This window comes from Sebastes umbrosus, chromosome 2 (genome assembly GCF_015220745.1).
Source record: "Sebastes umbrosus isolate fSebUmb1 chromosome 2, fSebUmb1.pri, whole genome shotgun sequence".
In the NCBI taxonomy this organism is placed as follows: Eukaryota; Metazoa; Chordata; class Actinopteri; order Perciformes; family Sebastidae; genus Sebastes; species Sebastes umbrosus.
The window spans coordinates 31,695,207-31,713,218 of record NC_051270.1 but is presented as its reverse complement, the minus strand read 5'-3'; the positions used below and the strand labels follow the sequence as shown (position 1 = coordinate 31,713,218).

Here is an 18,012-nt window from a genome sequence, read left to right as displayed (position 1 = left end):
TTTTACGTTATTGGAAATATAACTTATTTTAGTATAAAAAACGCTTTTCCTAACCATTAAAATCCTTTTACAGAAGATTCCCGTCTCTGTCTCTTCACACAGAAATGTTACGCCCACACACACACACAACTTGCAGGAGTTTTATTTGCATGAAAAAAACATTTCATAATATATGTCAGGCTTTACAAACAGCAGCTTGATTTGTTTTGTACATCTGAGAAAACTGGCCCCAGTATTATTAATGTCCAGCTGTGAGACTCTATGTCACTATGTGTCTGTCTGAGGTAGGCTGAGCAGTCTTTACTGCATACATCTGTGGTTATTCGTTATTAACCCTACTGTACATCTCTCTGTCTTAGTGTCAAAAGAAAAAAATCTTCAAGGGTTTGTCTGCAAACAAGACAAAATACAGAAACTCTGCTTCTTACAACTTTCAATAAAACATGTAACAGGAAACGTGTGCGTAATCCCTTTCTACTCAAACTCAGCTTCGAAGATGAGTCTCTCGATTTTCATCCTGACCTCTGCCTTCTTCCGAGGGGACAACTTTTTAAACATTTTCACCAGGCCCATGAAGTAGTATTCATCGCAGTCTTGTGGTTTTTCAATGTTGGTCTGTACAGTTCGGTCACATTTAGAAGGATCCGTACTCCTCTTCATCCCCACAGTGTCACGTTGGACGAGCTGGCTGCTGCTCGCTCCGGGGCTGTGTTGGTCGTCTGAGTCCACGATGGAGGTAACATCATCATCACTGTCATCGTCGTTCTCCTATAAGGACAACGCAGATTGTTTTTAAACAACAAAATAAAATCTGTGGCGTTCAATGACAGTGATTTAGCTTTAGTGATAGATAAAACAACACCCAAAGCTGGCTAAATCTGAAAACAGATATTTTTCTGAGTATTTTTTGGCTGCCGTTCCACATTAGCATTCAAAGAAAATTTAAAACGTTTGCAATAAAAAAAGTCTCTTATATTTTTGCAAAGCAGTTATGGCAAGTTTATTTAATCATGTATGAAAAATTCTACGATAAGAGGGAGTTTTTCCCCAGATAGAAACAAAAAAAACCTTCTTCTAAACTGTTGCACCTGACTTCACATAGATGCTGATTGTCGATTACATCCCATCACATGCAACTTATGATTTAAAAAAAAGGACCCGAAGAACAATAGAGTTACACACATAATAAATCCCAAGACATCATCACGAGATCACAATCTCAAAATGTGACTCTTTTGCACAAGTGCAAGCTGGTTGTAGAGTCAACAGGCCTAACAGTTAAACTTCTGGCTGCCATGCAGTAATTAAAACACAAAAAAGGTTAAAAATATGTTGTTGATAGTAAAAAATGTACAAAGGAAACGAAGAAAGCGAAGATCACCCACCAGAAGACAAAACTGAAATGTTAAGATACACTGTCAGGAGACAATCGGCAACGACAAATGGATTACTTAAAAGTGCATCATTCATCACACACAGCCTTACTATCTCAAATGTAGCGATGTCACCCTCTCCAGGGATCAGCGATCCTTCGGTTTGGACTCTGTGTGTCGCGGCTGTCTGCAGATCGGATAATATTCTCTGCTGTTGAGCCTGGTGGCAGCACGGTAGATGATTTTTGAAATCTCGCTGCTTTATCAGCGTGTCTGTGCAGAACAAACAGTGGTAATGCGCCTGATTTCTGCAATCCAGTGCACATTTGTGGATTGTGTACTCTGAAATATGAAAAACACATTGAATTATGAATGAATATATGATTCATCTTTTTTGCTGACACTGACAATTAATCACAAAATAGAAAATGTAATTACCTCCAACGTAAATGGCTCTCCTTAGATGAATGTCCAGATGAAGCCTAGCTCTGGAGTATTTTGTAGGTTTGAAAAAAGATGGTAAACAAAATGGACAATGGTATTTGGGAGGATAGCAGCAGTCGATGCATTTTTTCAGTGTCGGAGTGTATAATCCCTTCTGGATGGTTACATGGACCTGGAATAGATAATAAAGTCATTAGTAATAAACAACAACCTCAGATGCCTCAGCTGTCCATTAAAGGGACTGTTTGTAACTTTTTAAGCGTATAAATGTAGCGGGTCGCCACACATTCGCGCTCGCATATGCGCGTTCGCGTGTGGCCACTGCCTCTCCTCCTCTGCCTGCCTGCCTTCACTCAGAGAGCACTCGCGTTCTCAGCTCGCTCCACCTCTAGACGTGAACGCGCGCTCACTCCACACTGCAGAAGAGTTAGTTTAGCTCTGAGAATATTTAGTGAATGTACAGGGTACGTTTGTGCAGAAATAAATGCTGCAGCTCCTCCAGACCAACAGAGGTTTCCCGTGTCTTGTGAAGTGACGGAGCTCCTCAGCTAGTAACGTTACCGTCTCGTTACCTACCGGGTGTCGGTGTCTCCTCTGCTCTCTCTCCGGCTGCGGGCGGAGAGAGCAGGGAGACATGCTGCAGAGCCCCGCTGCATCAGCCTGCACTTAGGCAGGAAAAGCCAACACTAGGATCAGATCTAAATCATGTTCATGGAGAGACCTTCATCTGGTCAGCTAACTTTACTGCCAAGCAGCTGAAATATAGAGTGATATTGTTGTTTTAGCTGACGTGTGTCGCCTCACTGTTTTGAGTGATGCTCGTTCAGGTATATTTAGAGCGAGCAGAAGCGCGAGCCCGACGCTGACTTTCGTTGATTTCACGGCCACAGGTGTCGCTGTTAAGAAGCATTTCTGAAAGTTACAAATAGTCCCTTTAACTACTTCATAATATTAGTAGTAGGGGTGTGACGAAATATTGTGCCACGAAATATCGCGATATAAAAACGTGACGATATGCATCGTCGAGACGAAAACCTGGATCGTGACATCAGGGCATAACAGATACTACGTGCATACGGGGCTCCGGGGCTGCAGCTGCAGCCTCTCGGGTACAACTCATGCGCAGTAACATCTGGCCTGCCCTCAACGACATTACGTTAATAACGTTAGCTACCTGTTAGCCATGCTAACTGTTAGATAGAGGCGAGTTTAGAGACAAAGAGACGAAACTCAGGTGATCTTAGACGATAGCTGCCGCCGCGGCAACACGTGCCATTTGGGATTAGACATTAAACTGGCCAGTATAATATAAATACGTAGAGATAAAGGTCGTGTTAGTGTTGTATGGCTCTGTGTGAAGGAGGACGTGTTAGTGGCTTTAGATCCAACATGGTAGAACCACCAGCTGACTCTCTCCTCTTCCTCTTCTGTTCGCTACCTGAGGGTCTGCTGAGATGTCTCTCACGGGGGACATGCTTTATATTGACATGTCTTAAAGATAAAGATCTGATCTCCCTGATGGTCGTGCTTTGGAGTTAACACATAATGAACATTGTTGTGATTATAGCTGTGAGATAGCTCGACAGGTAGCTTTTAGCTCGGCAGGTGAAGAAGTCCTGTCTGAGGTACTGATCTACTAACTAACGTTATGAGGCTGAAAAGGTCACATGTGAATGACGTGTTGTTATTATAAATGGTCAGCAGTCATTGTGGTTCGTTCGTGTATTTGCTTACATTTGGTCGTCGATCGCTGATGTCCATCTTCTCCAGAGGACAGAGCGGTTCTTCTCTTCTCAGGTTGTTGTTGTGCTGCTTCTCCTGATTGATTGTCGGTAGTGAAGCCAGCGTTCAGCGCATCACCGCCACCCTCTGCTTCTTCTTTGGTGTGTATTGGCGGTTGTCAAACCATCTTAGAGATGCATTACCGCCACCATTCAGTTCAATTTGCTTTATTGATCATGAGTGTCAGGTGAACAATATTGCCAAAGCGTCAATTCAATAATAAATTAAAAAATAAATAAATAAATAAATAAATAAAAAAAACATATATACTTTATATACATATATTCAATTCATTAAGCAAATTACAATATATAGATATTTAAAGACAACATGCATGTAGATGAAAGAAAACAATAAAAAAGTAATTCATGTTTGTTGTGTCAATAAAACAAACAAACAAATAAAAAACAATAACAATATATTGCAATATCAAAGGATAAATGTAAAAAAAAAAACATGAAGTAGAGGAGTAAATAAAGGCAGATTGTGAGTTACATCTATTCTGTGTTGTTGTTGTGGTTGTCTCTTAGGCTGTGACATGCACTGACATATCCTGCAGCTTCTATGGCGATGACACTATCAAAATCTTGGAGTTTACATTTCATTTTTGTAAAGAATTTTTCCTAATTTCTTCATATTTGCTACATTGTAGCAGGAAATGTTGCTCTGTCTCTGTGGACAGAGCTGACAAAGCCTGTCTCTATAGACAGCCTGGAGTGTGAAACTGGATCTGCACCAAAGGAAGCCAAAAAATATTATATATATATATATGTATATATATAATATTTTTTGGCAGGGAAAAGCACAAATGTCATATTAAATCACTCTATTTCCTCATTCACAACATCTCTTACTAAAAGGCAGGAAAAGGGTATCCAATATAGGCTCTATATACCTACACAAATATACTATGAACTGTGCTTATCTTTGACCTGTTAAAATCTATTATTGCTTGGTACTTTTTCCTCATTCGTCCACCACCAAAATATTATATATATATATATATATATATATAATATTTTTTGTCTTCCTTTGGTGCAGATACTAGTTCCCTTCACTTTTCAACATAAAGCAGTAGGCTACATTCCAGTAGTAAAAGTTTTGTTTTTATTTACCTATATCATGAGGTGTTTGATTGAGCTCTGTGTCCTATCCTCAGTTTCCTGTTTCCTCCTCCACCAATATGTGTATATTTCAAACAGGCACCTTTCTGTGTCATTAATGTCCCAGTATTCTTGCCAAACCTTTTGTATATGACATTTTGTAAGAGTTTAATCTGACCTAATGAAACTTGTACTATATGTTGACTGTGATTCAGTTAGGCTACTGGGAAAGAACCCAGAGGAAGCAAATACTGAAAACCTCAGTCTGTACAATAAGTTAAGGATTTCCAACACAATATCTTGTCTCCATGATTATTTCTACTACCGATTGAAAGTGCAGGCAAACTACTAGATGCCAGTAATATTGCCAATACTTCAGCCATATATAGGCCTACTGTTTGTATTTATAATAAAAGATGAAAACTCCAGCCTTCCCAGAATTCTTCCTCTTCCATATGTTGTAAACATGTGCACTTAGACCTGTTTGATGCTTTCCTGCTCTATCAGATGTATTGTGTAAATTAGAATGGCCAAGTCTTATTGTGTTGAAAATGACCCCCTGTTTCGTAGATAATAATGTTTCTAAACGTTGAATTTACTTGGTTTTTAAAACATATTCTATTCATCCTCATTTCCCTTCAGTCCAACAGGGACAAATATATTATTGAAATAGTGGAGGGCACCTGCAAGTCTTTTTAATACAATGTCTTTACTACTGCAGTTAAAGGATCTTTGCCTCTTGAGAACCAAACTGAGGCAGAGCAGAATGAAACATTTCCAGTTTGTTTCCTCTTTCACCCGTTTCAGAGCCAAGAGTACATCCAGTACTTCCACTGAGTGGATCCACAGGAACTGTTAATATACACTCTAACCTCTCAATCTGATTTCACCAGAAACTGAAGAAGCAGACACAGTTTTCAATTGTTTTGGATTTGGCTCTCATTGATATTTTTTAAATCATTGATCATAACTCTTTTTTACAGAAGCTACATTTTTACTTCAGAAAATGGAAAAGCAATTACACTTGCAAATGCATGTTGTGCCTTCAATATTTTTCCTTTGTGTGGATATTATTTGTGTTTTATGCATCTTTGTATGGTGTTTTGTTTTTCTAGAAAAATGACCAATCACTTCCTAGGATGCTTACGTTTCCAAGTATTTTGAGCAGTTTCCAAGTACTTTCTTTACTGTCATTCCACTCACATGCTGTCCTTTGTTATTGCATGTGATAAAAGAAACGGTCTATCTCTACTGGGAGTGTCTCAAAGAGGGAAAAGCTTCATTATTTAATAATTCCTGTACTTTCCCCATCAGTAAACCTACACCACATCTTAAACTCAGCTGTTCTTTACATTTTTGGATCTTAAACCCACTCTCTTTAACGCCTTAAAGACTTTCTCCTTTGTCTTGATGTCTTCCTCTTCTACTTCACTGCTGAAAATGATCTGTATAACAGCACAATAATAGGGAACATGGATGAAGCACAGGGGAATGAAAACAGCACCCACTTTGATGCAAAAAGGAGAAATATAAACCAAAGGAAACTCTGAGATGTACAAATGTGAATGAAAATACTAATTATAAATGCCAAAGAAATATATAAGCAAATGTAACTACAGATGGTGAAAGCAAGGCTGAAATTAAATTAAATGTGAACAGATTTAACACAATATTCTCTTTTTGTATTATTCCTGTTGAGAACTATTACAACTAACACAAGGCTTTCATCCAGGAGATCGCTGTTTGTGTCCCGTGCGTCATGTTACAATCAGCTGTTCGTTCATGTCTCGTGTTCACAACGTTCAGGGGCATTTTTTTAAGCCCAACCATGTTGTTTTTTCTTAAACCTACACAGAGTAAGCATGTGTTTACTCTGACCGAAAAGAGTGCCGCTGAGGGGTCTATACTGAAAGCGTCAGTATATGACGAGTTGGGATGAGAACGCATTGGTCTTTCTGGTGCTGCTACCTGCCTGATTGATCACCTGCAAACAATCACCGGCGCCTTCAAGCCATTTCAGGATTCTCATTTAAGCCCCAGTCTTCCTCAAACCTTTGCCAGATTAGTCTTGTGTTTTTGCCGAACTCTCAAGCCACTTTTTCAAGCCTTGATTTTGTGACCTTGTGACCTTTTGAACTGTTTTCCAGACGGCAAGGATTTTGCCCAGCCCTTGTGTTTGTCTGTTTCTGAGTCCTCTCCCCACTGCTGATAACAATATATAGGAGTTTCCTTAAAGTTTGTTATTATGTTTTGATGAGAATTCAAGCTCAAGACAGAAAGAAACATACAATAAAACAGTGTGAGTGCATATTTGTGTGTGTGAGACCTGACAGAGAGACATACAGGACCAAAACCTCTCACATGCAGCCAGCAGATGGCAGTCACATGATTGGGTGGTTTGAGTCAACAATACCAGCAGAACAAAATGTACAGTAGCTATTCAACTGTATTAACTCTCTCAGTCTTATCCCAAATACACAACCTTTAGAGAAACTCCAGGTTTTACACCCTAATAAGCACTTATGCATGCCTTAATATAACGTGATCCACCAACTGTATCACACGGCCAGATTGGACAATAGATTTCGTAGATTTCCACGAATTCACCGTCAACAAACTGCAGTCATGCAGAAAATCTGGCATTTATGGAAATACAATCAGATTAAATGTGAAGAATGCAGGATGACACAAATGTGACTGCTGACAAATATGTGAGGTGAAATGTGACGGTCATCAGGGAGAGGGGAGGGAGAGGGGAGAGAGGAGAACAAAGTGTACAGTCACAGAAGTATGTTCACAGACCTCGCAGTATCTCGCAGGTTTATGAGACATTCATATGTGGGGCGGTGTAATATTTGCTGTGCAGCTGGTTCAGCATCTCAGGTCTTCTTGTCAGGGTCATAATGGGCTATTTAGATAGAGTAGATTACACAAGATGACCGTATAGACAGACTAAACATCTGCATTACCAGTAAGGAAGTGTGAAAAGTTAACGCAACATTTTCCTGCTCTGACCTCCACACCCATGACTGACAGTGCGTGACACAATATTTGTGTGAGTGGACACACTAATTTATTAAACTCACTGCGAGTTACCGCAGGGAAAATAAGTTCAAATGGAAAAGCAGAATGCGTGCGTCATTTTACAACTACATAGAGATGTGTTTAAATGCCACTAAATCTAACAAAAATGGAACAAAATAAAAGAATGTAATAAAAATTTGATCAAATAACAGACACAAAATAAATGTTGAGGTTTAAGTTTTAGAAGATGTAAAGCATTTTTAGCTCCATCTTTCAGAAAACATTCATTATTCATTGTCTTTTTATTACTACTATAACAATAGCATGGTGTTGATTTTTATATTCTGAGTTTAGGTATTCATCTTGTTCTGGCATGTTAGGGCCAATGGTACCATGTATGTATTTCCATTTCATGCTATTTTATAGTTATACTTGCTATTTTATGTCATTTTATACTTCTATACTCCACTATATTTCAGGGAGAATTAATGTACTGTATTTATCTGATAGCTATAGTTGCTAGTTACTTTTCAGATGGACATTTTACATACAAAACACTTGAACAGGTTATAAAATATCATAAATTGTTGCAGATCAAAATACCCAGCAGTCTATAAAGTAATTAAAATGAACTCCATCACTGAAATACAGCATCCACGGGGATCAATCAGTAATAATAATAATACAATAATACAGTATATGACTTGGAATTGTGTATTTTTACATTGTAGTATTGCTATAGGGGAGAGCGGGGTCGGTTGGTACAGGAGGACAGTAGGGATGGAGCCTTTTTAGCAAGTTAGAAAGCAACTATGCCGCTCAACGTGCTCATACTCAGCCACACCCTCCTCACGTTCAACCTCAAAGTGGAGACCTTCCTCACGCCATTCACAGTTTTTGAAATATACATCATCTAAGTAAATTTGTGGCTCTTTTGTTATTTTTGTTCTACCATACATTTTTCAGTGATACCACAAACAAAAACATATTGTTGGAAAACTTACTTTCTGGCCCTGGGATGGTTGGGGCAGTATTTATAGCTCTTACCTTGTTACAAATCAACAAGAAGCAGACAAAAACAAGACAAAGGCTTTTCCTAATTGAATAAGACCCACTGTGAATGTTAATTCATATATATATGATAATTTTACAAATATTTTCTTTTCCTCAAAGCAATGTGTGACGTTATAAATATAAGGTCTTCAAATTTAGACTGCAATTATTTTTCAATTTAAATTATATATTTTTATCACAGAACATGGCGTCCCAACCATCCCGGGGAGGCTGAATGTTAGGAAAATGCACTCCTTGTATATTTAACATATTTGTGCTTTTCACGTTTGGGTTTGGCTCTAAAAAACTTGATAAATTGTTAGCAGACACCTGTATCTGTTCAGGGATCAAACTATTTTCATTACTGTTGAAGTAGTCTGTGAGTAATTTACCAGAGTAAAGGATCTGTGTACTTCTTCCACCATTGGTTAGTGCATCAAAAACGTATTGCGTATTTTACTTGATACAAAAGTTGATTGTATCTCTCACCAATTATACAGCTGCTGAATAATACATTAAAACTCCTTTGATATTATTTATCTAGCTATTGGCACCATTAGACACGGTTAAGCTACAAACGAGCTAACTAAAACTACTTAATTCAAACTTAAAGGACACATCGAATCTCTGAAATATTGTATTAGATTGGAAATGAGGTAATAGAGTTGTGAGTGCAAAGCAGACAATACAATATGTGTAAAATAAATCATCAGATCACAGGCATGAACAAAAATTAGGATTCACAAAGGTCTTCTCTTCCAAATTTAGTAATTGCATGAAAAACGTGATTAGGCTTGACTCGTTGTTGCGCTTTCAGTACCAAAAATCTCTCAGTCACATTGAATCACGTAGTAGTCAAATGAGACGGCTGGAAAATTAGTCTAGTGGAAAATGTTCATCTGGCTTGTGAACCTAGCTGACATCAATTTATTTTTAGTTATTTATCTCAGTTTAATATTATTATACCAGTTTTAATCCATGAATATAAAAGCTTTTGTGTCGTATATTGTTGTGAACTTCAAGAAATCCAAGAAAATCTCCCTCTAAATTGGCAGAATGAAGAGTAAAACTATGAATAGAAATCTCCCAAACTGAACTGAATTCCACTTCACTTGGCGACTTCCTCTTCATAGCTGAGGTTGTCGAGGGTGTAAACCCCAACACAAGTAATATTTTTGGTGCAACCTCAGGAAACTGTGTCATGGGGATGGTTGGGAAGTTTCTAAACAAAACAGAGAGAGGTCAGCTGCAGGCTGGTGAAATAAACACCACAGCAATGTGAGTGTCGGGAGATGTTATCCTTTGGTTTGGTCTCTGATTCAATATGAACTGTTTTCTGTGGCAGCACTGGCAGCCTTATCTGTTGGTGTGCGTTGTTGTTACGTGTGTAGCTGATAACACTACTGAGTGCAACTAGGCTACCTGGAAAATTAATAAAAGGGCAAACACTGACATGTTATCTGCACCATACCCACAATGCAAAGCTGCCCTATTAACATGTGTCTGTTAAGGTCCCAGCAGCCACGAAAGAGGCCCAGTCTTCCTATAGATTACATAATGCTACAAACAATGAACTGTAAACATTTTTTTTTTTAAAAACACTCTCTTTTATGTTTTTTGCAACTTTCTCTGTTTCACTAATGTGTATTTTTTAATATGAATTATTTTTTATTATTATTTTCACATTGTTTCCTTCTTTGTGGTGATTTTATACTCGATTCGACTTTTATCAGGCCATTAAAGCAACACGTTCTAACATGTTGTAAAACTGCATGAAACATTACGTTTTGTACACAAACAAAAAGGCTTCTAGATTTAGGCAACAAAACTACAACTTACTACAGTCGCTAGAGGTCATTGTCATGTTCTTTTATAACTTATTTCAGTGAATGGATGATTGATGATACTATTGGTTGTAGTAGGCCCCTACTGACTCACATCTATGGTGCTTATAGCGACTGTTAACACCTATTTTATAGCCTGACAACAGTCTAATCGGCTGGTGAGGACTACGGACAATAATCTGTCTCAGCAGTTCAATTTTGCAATATTTGCAGAATTCAACTAATAAATTATGATGTATTATTATTATTATTATTATAGATTAAACTACCCAGCAAGATATAGAATTATTAAAATCAGCTCCACCTTTACCAGCTGCAACATTAAAGTGATGAACACATTAATATATCAATAATTATAATCCAATAATATAAAACATGTTTTTCTGAAATGAATCATTTTGCAACATGAGTAGTCTATACTTTAAGGTATAATTTGATGCTAATACTTTAATTTTACAGGAATTTTACTTGTAACAGAGTATTCAATTCAATTCAATTCAATTCAATTCACTTTATTTGTCCCCGAGGGGCAATTGTAGAGGCTCGTAGAGTAGTAGAATTAACAACAAAATACAGGAACATTTTAAACATCTTGAAAGTTAAAAATAATGATACTAATATAGTACTAATACTAGTAAAATACTTAAAATAGTGCAAAATAGTGCAGTACACACAGTATACGGTACATATGGATATAAATAGTATTTCTGTAGTATTTGAGTATTTATTCACTGTGGTATTACAGCATTATTACTATTTTTACTTTAGTTGGAGGTCTGGTTACTTCTTCCACCACTGCTTACTTGTACTAGTTGTACTGTTATTTGTCTTTTTCTTGCATTAACCATTCAGATGACATCATTGGTTTATGGTCAGAATGTGTGGAGTGGGCGTAGAGGAGGAAGGGGGCGGGGCCTGCGGTGACACTCGCTCCTGATTGGCTGTTGCTGGTTCTCGATGTGTTTAAATAGCCAATCAGGTCCTCTTTCCTCAGTATGTGTAGAAGCATCAGTGAGCTGTCGGTCCTCTCTCGGTGAAGACCGCGTCCCGGTGACACCTCGTCTCTGCTCTCTCACTCAACTCAAAGTACCATGGAGGAATCAAGTAGTTGACGTTTCCTGTAACCTTCTCTTTTATAAGCTTTCTTCCCGTTTGATCACTGTGATCACTGTGAACCGGTTTACTGACGTTTTGATCTCTCAGCGACCCTGAAACCAGCTCTGAAACACCCGACAACATGAAGTACATCATCGGCATCGGAGGGTGAGTGTTCCGCTCCTCTCTGGAGGATGAATGAAGCTAAGCTAAGCTAAAGCTGCTAGGCCTTAAAGCCAGGCACACGTGGAGAGAGGGCAGTCATGACATCCGCTTAATTGTTCATTTGTTTTGTACAATTTAAGACTATACAACATAACAAAAAAAAATAATAATATACAGTGCAGGAAGAGGCAAAAACCCCACTGGGATTATCTGAAGCCTCCACCTAGAGAAAAGATCAATATAAAGAAATAATATGACTACATAATAGTGATAACAAACAATTAGGACAAGATATATATATATAATAACAATACAGTAAATATATAAAAAAAGATGAGTGTGTGTGTGTTGCATGGAAGTGTATGGTTAGTGTTAGTGAGGAGGATATTGATTTAAATATCTATAAAGACTTCTTCAAACAACATTGTGAGTGGGAAAAAAAAATAAAAAACATAAAAACAGATACATGGACAACATGGGGAAAAACAATTACAAGACAGCAATTAAATGTTGCTCCCTTTTTTGTTGTACTGCTGTTTAATAACCAAATATGTCATTGTTAATTTTACAGTTCCTGTAGACACATTACAGTCCTCTGTGGTAGTTACAGGTTAATAAACAAAGCTAAGGGTTACTAGCTTTTTTACCTCTGTTTACATTACATCTATTTTAATATGTTATACTTCTAGTGTAACACTTCTGTTTATATGTATTTATTACATCTACTTTACCTGTTTCATTTGCTTTATATAACTGTGTGTGTGTGTTTTACCTGTTATATGTTTTATCTGCCTCGTTTAGTCTTGTCAAGTATTTGTTTTAAAGCTGACCAGAAGTGGCAAACTGTGAATCTCGTTGTATTTAATACAATGACAATAAAGCTTTCTATTCTATTCTATTCTACTAGCATTAAACAAGAGATGAGCAAACCTGAACACATGTCCAGTTGACCCACCCTTTTTTATACATGTGAACAAATATTAATGCCTAAAATACATTAAAATGTGTACATTTTGTGTTATGGTGTAAAAAAAACTGCTCTTATGATGGTTAAAAAATGGTTGTTTTGTTATGAAAGTCATAGCTAATCTCATATATTTAACAAGCATTATGTTGTATGTGATTAAGCCATGATTTTCACTGATTCCCATAACAAAACCATTTTTTTTTCACCATTAACACCTGGTAAATGTTTATTAATGTATAACTGCACTATCAAATGGGATGTGCCGGATCCAATATATGTTTGTGATGGTTTAATCATTAATCTCTCACCTTTACAACCTGTTATATGGGTTGTATTGTCCACCATTCATTGTCTTTTTATTGCTTTGTTCCATTCAGCGTAACCAATGGAGGGAAAACCACCCTCACCAACCGACTGATCAAGAACCTGCCCAACTGTTGTGTGGTACACCAGGATGACTTCTTCAAGGTGAGCCTCATACACACACACTCCTGTTTTTGAATTGTGTATCTAGTTAACCAAAGGGATTGCTCTGAGTAGGAAGTTGGTGGGGTGTTAACACTTTACTGCCTGTGTTACTAGATACAGTTTGACCTAGTGTGTAAAAAACACTGTCAGAGCTTCCATATAGCAGACAGAGTGTAGCTCTAGTGGAATGTACCTGGGTACATCTTATCCATGTATGTTTCAGCCCCAAGATCAGATTGAAGTTGGCGAAGATGGCTTTAAGCAGTACGATGGTAAGCCTGGGTTTTTAATGAAAGGGTTTGAGTGTGTGTGTTTATGTTTGTGTGTTGGTATGTTTGCTGCTGCTGTAAACGTTTCATTTGAAACCTGCATGCAATATAGACAAACTTGAACACTGTACATGTGTTTCTAACGTGCCTTTTTTGCAATTTGCCATACGCTTCTCCTTTTTCCCTTTCATCCTTCCTCCCCCTGCTTTGCTCTTCAGTTCTTACTGCTCTGGACATGGACGCCATGATGAGTACCATCTACGCATGGCTGGACAACCCAGTGAAGTTTGAGAAGTCTCACGGCGTCAATAACACCCTGGACACTGAGATCGTCCCAAAGTCTACCCGTAAGGAGGAGGAGGAGACTCACATCCTTATTGTGGAAGGCTTTCTGCTTTACACCTTTGAGTAAGAAGAACATGTGCTCATTACATTTGTGTTACAATTTCTCACCGTAAAATAAATGGCACCAGTTAGACATTAATTTGTCCCTTCCCTTGCAGACCTTTGATCGACGTGCTGAACCAACGTTACTTTATTTCCATCCCATACGAAGAATGCAAAAAGAGGAGGTGGTAAGTGATCCAGTGTTCAGACACTCTTCTTAACTGGTGTTTATAGTCTAGACTGCTGTTTTTATTACCATATGTAATTGGTGTTGCGTCTCTCTCTCTCTCTTTCTCTGCAGCTCTAGGAACTACACGGTGCCAGACCCCCCCGGCCTGTTCGATGGCCACGTCTGGCCCATGTATTTGAAACACAAGAACATCATGGAGGGATCAGATGGTGACGTGTGTAAGTGTGTGCATTTTTTGTATTGTTTTTCATATTGAAAAGATTTCTCTTATTGATTTTTAAATGTGTATTTTTGCTATTACAGTGCAGCTAGATGGAACCAAGTCGAAGGAACAACTGTTCAACTTCGTCTACGGGGACATCCTGAATAACATCCAGATATCTCTTTAACAAAACAAAGGTAAATAAATCCTCCGACTGTCCTGTCACAAAAATGTTTGTATCCGAATGTGAGTTTCTGATTGTTTTTTCTGTGTTTCAGGTCATAACGATCGGCTAAATTGGAGCCATGTACTCAGCCTGCAAGCACAACACCGCCTTGCCTTAAGTTTCTACCTGGCAGCTCATTTAGCTGACTGCTACGATTTTTGTAAATGTTAATAACTGATGGCATCAAATGCTGGCATGTTTTTATATCTTACCATATTTATTGCTTTGTTACAGCCCACACTCCACAGAGAGTCGATGGATTTGTTCAGAGGATGGTTGCACTTATGTCAATAAATGATCCTCCAGTAAACTTTGTGCTCTGATGATTATTTTAAGGCGAATGACAAGCTTTTACACAGAGGGAAGCGACTATGAAGAGTCTCTGCACATATGAAGTCCAACATTGCAAATGGTGGTTTTCAAATATAGTTCCCCTTTTCAACACTTGCAGCCCCGGGTAGCTGCTAAGTTAAGCACAGCGAGAGGACTGCTTTCACTATCTCGCTACCAGGCAACAGTTGGTGTGAGTGATAAGTGGAATCACGAGGTTGACACCTCGGGACCTCAGGTCTAGAGCGCAACCCTTATCTAAATTCAGACACACTTGTGCAGTTTCCCTGGAAGTGTTTCCTTCAGAATAACCTACTTTGAAGGTGCCTTTCCTTTTTGTTACATAGTAATAATGCAGATCAGTGGATTACATAATGTCCTATATGTAGGTAAATACAGGCATGATAGTGGACCAAGGTGTTAAGCACATGCAGTATATAATGTATGTGATAACAGGGAGTTTTACTAATCCACAAACACATTATATATTAAAAGCCTGGTGTACCTGGTTGCTGTAAACACGGCCATGCTGTCCTGAATTTCTGGAAAGGAAAGTAGCATCACTGGATGCAAGCAGACCATCACTTGGAGCAAAGTGGGAAAAAATGTGGATTTCGCCCACACACCAATCTTTTTTGTTTTTTTTATTGAGTGAATGTCTTTAGAGCAGCGGTTTCATATGCAAAGACGTTTATTTTGAAAGATTCTTTCCTCCAATAAATAAACTCAACCATTTTGTCAGATTCTCCATAAAGCTGCAGTAGCCTTGGTTGCAAACACTGCTGAATGTGTTATTACTGCAGGCACAAATAGATAGATTTATCTGGGTATTCCTATGGTTTTGTGCATACACAATAGCTAATGTAACGAATAGCTAAAGACAAATTTTCATCTTTGCCTGCATGAGTAGAGACGTTTTTAAACTGAAATAGCGTGAATCTTTATAGTGCAATTATGCAATACCATAATAATGCATTAGGCCCATGCATTAGTGTTGTGCATGTGTGTCTATACAGCATTTATTTCCCTGTAGTTGAAGAATACAGATGATGATATCTAAATGAAACTTGCACAGAAGTCATGGGTGTGTCAGGCCCCTCTCTGGGGGAAGGAAATTGCTTTCACGCGGGCGTTTCCTCACTCTACTGTAAAAGCATACGTTATGTAATCTTACTATAGACATGTATGGAAGTAGGTCAGAAAAAGAACCTCTTGACCTACATACAAGAAGTTGTTTTTTTTCCCCTCTTTCTAGTTCTGCATGAGGGCTCTTGCTGTTGTGTGTATAATCAGTTTTACTATGTTATATATTGGTTTTAGCATTTAAAAAAATCCAACAAACTATATGATATTTTTTAGATCTATTGCCTTAAATCTGTTTCCATTTAACAGTCACTGTTTTTCGACTGCTGTGTCATCCTGGAATAAAACAATCCTCAGATGTTGATATTACACTGCTGCATGCGGGACAAATGGAGGTCTGACAAAAATAGCATGTGTTCTATGATTCACAAAGCACAAAGCAGCTCTTATGGGTTTCTCTAGTTCCAGACAGACTGCATGAATGTTGACACATCAGTGTCTCTGCAGCAACAGAACGGACACACACACACACACACACACACACACTCACACTGAACATCTGTCTTAAAAGGCATGTTTTTTCACGCACTTTTGAGTAATTTAGTTACAGTTTATATTTGAGGTTTCATTGTAATATTTATGGATTTTTATGGCCTCACATAACTTCTCAGTATTTACTCCACCCATTTCCTCTCTGGTACATTACAACATACCTGCCATGAACTTCTAGTTCCTCCGGTGTGGCCTGAAATTGTTGTGATTGTTTAATCAGAGTCTTCATACAATATATATTCATTCATCGGCTCTAAAACCAGTGGTGGAACGTAATTAAATATAGGTTTACTCAAGTACTGAAGTGCAATTTTGCAGTACTTGTATTTTACTTGAGTTTTTCCATTTTAAGCTACATAATACTTCTACTCCATCTCAGAGATGAATATTGTACTTTTTACTCCACTACATTAATATGACAGCTTTAGATACTAGTCACTTTGCAGATTTAAATTATAAATACACATTTGAAATCAACTAATACATTTTTATATAATTATTAAAGGTTACCCAGCAATATATAAAGTAATACAAATTAGCTCCACTTCTACCAGCTGTAAGTGATGAACACATTAATGCATCAATAATTATAATCTAGTAATGTAATATTATTCTGAAATGGGCCATTCTGCATAATGAGTACTTTTACTTTTGGTACTTTAAAGGTACAGCGCGTAATATCTGGCGGCATCTAGCATCTCCCGTGTGCCAAGCGTGTAGAAGAACTACAGTGGCCGACGTGAAAACGCGAATGACCCGCTTTAGAGCCAGTCGTTGTAAGAGTAGCGTAGATCATTTGGAGAATAGCAGAGTCAGTGCGTAGAGTGTGTGTGTTCATGGGAAGCAAGAGAAAGGGAACGGCGGCGAATGTCTGTGAGTGAACAAGTGAGCTAGTGGAGCAGAAGACAGAGTTAGTTTAGCTCTGAGAATATCAAGTGAATATTCAGTGGAAGTTGCAGTTTGTGTCTTGTGTCCCAGCGGCTGAGTGGAGTGACGGGGGTTAACTCCGGAGCGATTAACGTTATCGACTCCGGCCCAAGCAGGAAAAGTTAACACACTGTTTTGTCCGTTCTGGGCTACTGTAGAAACATGCCGGCCGGCTCCGTGAAAAGGACCCGCATCCTATGTAGATATAAATGGCTCATTGTAAGGTAACGAAAACACAACAATTCCTATTTTCAGGTGATTATACACCAAAGAAAACATGCTTATTAATATTATATTCCCCCTAATTGTTACACACTGTTCCTTTTAATATAAAACCTAATTTAATACACTGAACCACCTGATTCAAACTGAATGAACTGAATGTTACACAAATGTTACAAAAAATGTTACACACTTAGATGTTACATACTGGTCCTTTAAGTATATTTTCATGCTAATAGTTTTGCAATTTACAAGTATAAATTTGCATGCAGCTGCAGGACTTTTACTTGTAACAGAGCATTTCAA

General features: G+C 38.1%; 2 protein-coding genes across 3 annotated transcripts; one reads left to right on the top strand and one right to left on the bottom strand.

Annotated features, from left to right (window-relative positions):
• Positions 1-126: 126 nt before the first annotated feature.
• LOC119500662 lies at positions 127-3,727 on the bottom strand. Its single transcript, XM_037790510.1, has 5 exons — positions 3,552-3,727; positions 1,812-1,989; positions 1,486-1,715; positions 423-768; positions 127-223 (listed from the first exon to the last, which is right to left on the bottom strand). Exons 1-4 carry the CDS (start codon positions 3,576-3,578, stop codon positions 475-477), a joined length of 729 nt encoding a protein of 242 aa, XP_037646438.1. The 5' UTR covers positions 3,579-3,727; the 3' UTR covers positions 127-223; positions 423-474.
• A 7,900-nt stretch (positions 3,728-11,627) lies between these two features.
• mibp2 (muscle-specific beta 1 integrin binding protein 2) lies at positions 11,628-14,902 on the top strand. Of its 2 annotated transcripts, XM_037757303.1 has the most exons (8): positions 11,628-11,886; positions 13,228-13,318; positions 13,542-13,590; positions 13,806-13,995; positions 14,091-14,162; positions 14,276-14,382; positions 14,468-14,563; positions 14,645-14,902. In XM_037757303.1, exons 1-7 carry the CDS (start codon positions 11,861-11,863, stop codon positions 14,551-14,553), a joined length of 621 nt encoding a protein of 206 aa, XP_037613231.1. In that variant the 5' UTR covers positions 11,628-11,860; the 3' UTR covers positions 14,554-14,563; positions 14,645-14,902. The 2 variants fall into 2 exon arrangements, with proteins under 2 accessions (XP_037613231.1, XP_037613238.1); XM_037757310.1 differs by lacking the exons at positions 11,628-11,886; positions 13,542-13,590 and having other exon boundaries at positions 13,222-13,318.
• The last annotated feature ends 3,110 nt before the right edge of the window (positions 14,903-18,012 follow it).

Excerpts from the sequence above, each read along its gene's own strand:
- LOC119500662 (XM_037790510.1), bottom strand. The coding sequence starts at position 3,578 with ATGGACATCAGCGATCGACGACCAAAT. Across the intron at positions 1,716-1,811 it reads GAGAGCCATTTACGTTGGAG|AGTACACAATCCACAAATGT; the intron begins GTAATTACATTT and ends TTCATATTTCAG. Across the intron at positions 769-1,485 it reads ACATCGCTACATTTGAGATA|GAGAACGACGATGACAGTGA; the intron begins GTAAGGCTGTGT and ends TTGTCCTTATAG.
- mibp2 (XM_037757303.1), top strand. The coding sequence starts at position 11,861 with ATGAAGTACATCATCGGCATCGGAGG. Across the intron at positions 13,591-13,805 it reads TGGCTTTAAGCAGTACGATG|TTCTTACTGCTCTGGACATG; the intron begins GTAAGCCTGGGT and ends TTTGCTCTTCAG. Across the intron at positions 13,996-14,090 it reads TTTCTGCTTTACACCTTTGA|ACCTTTGATCGACGTGCTGA; the intron begins GTAAGAAGAACA and ends CTTCCCTTGCAG.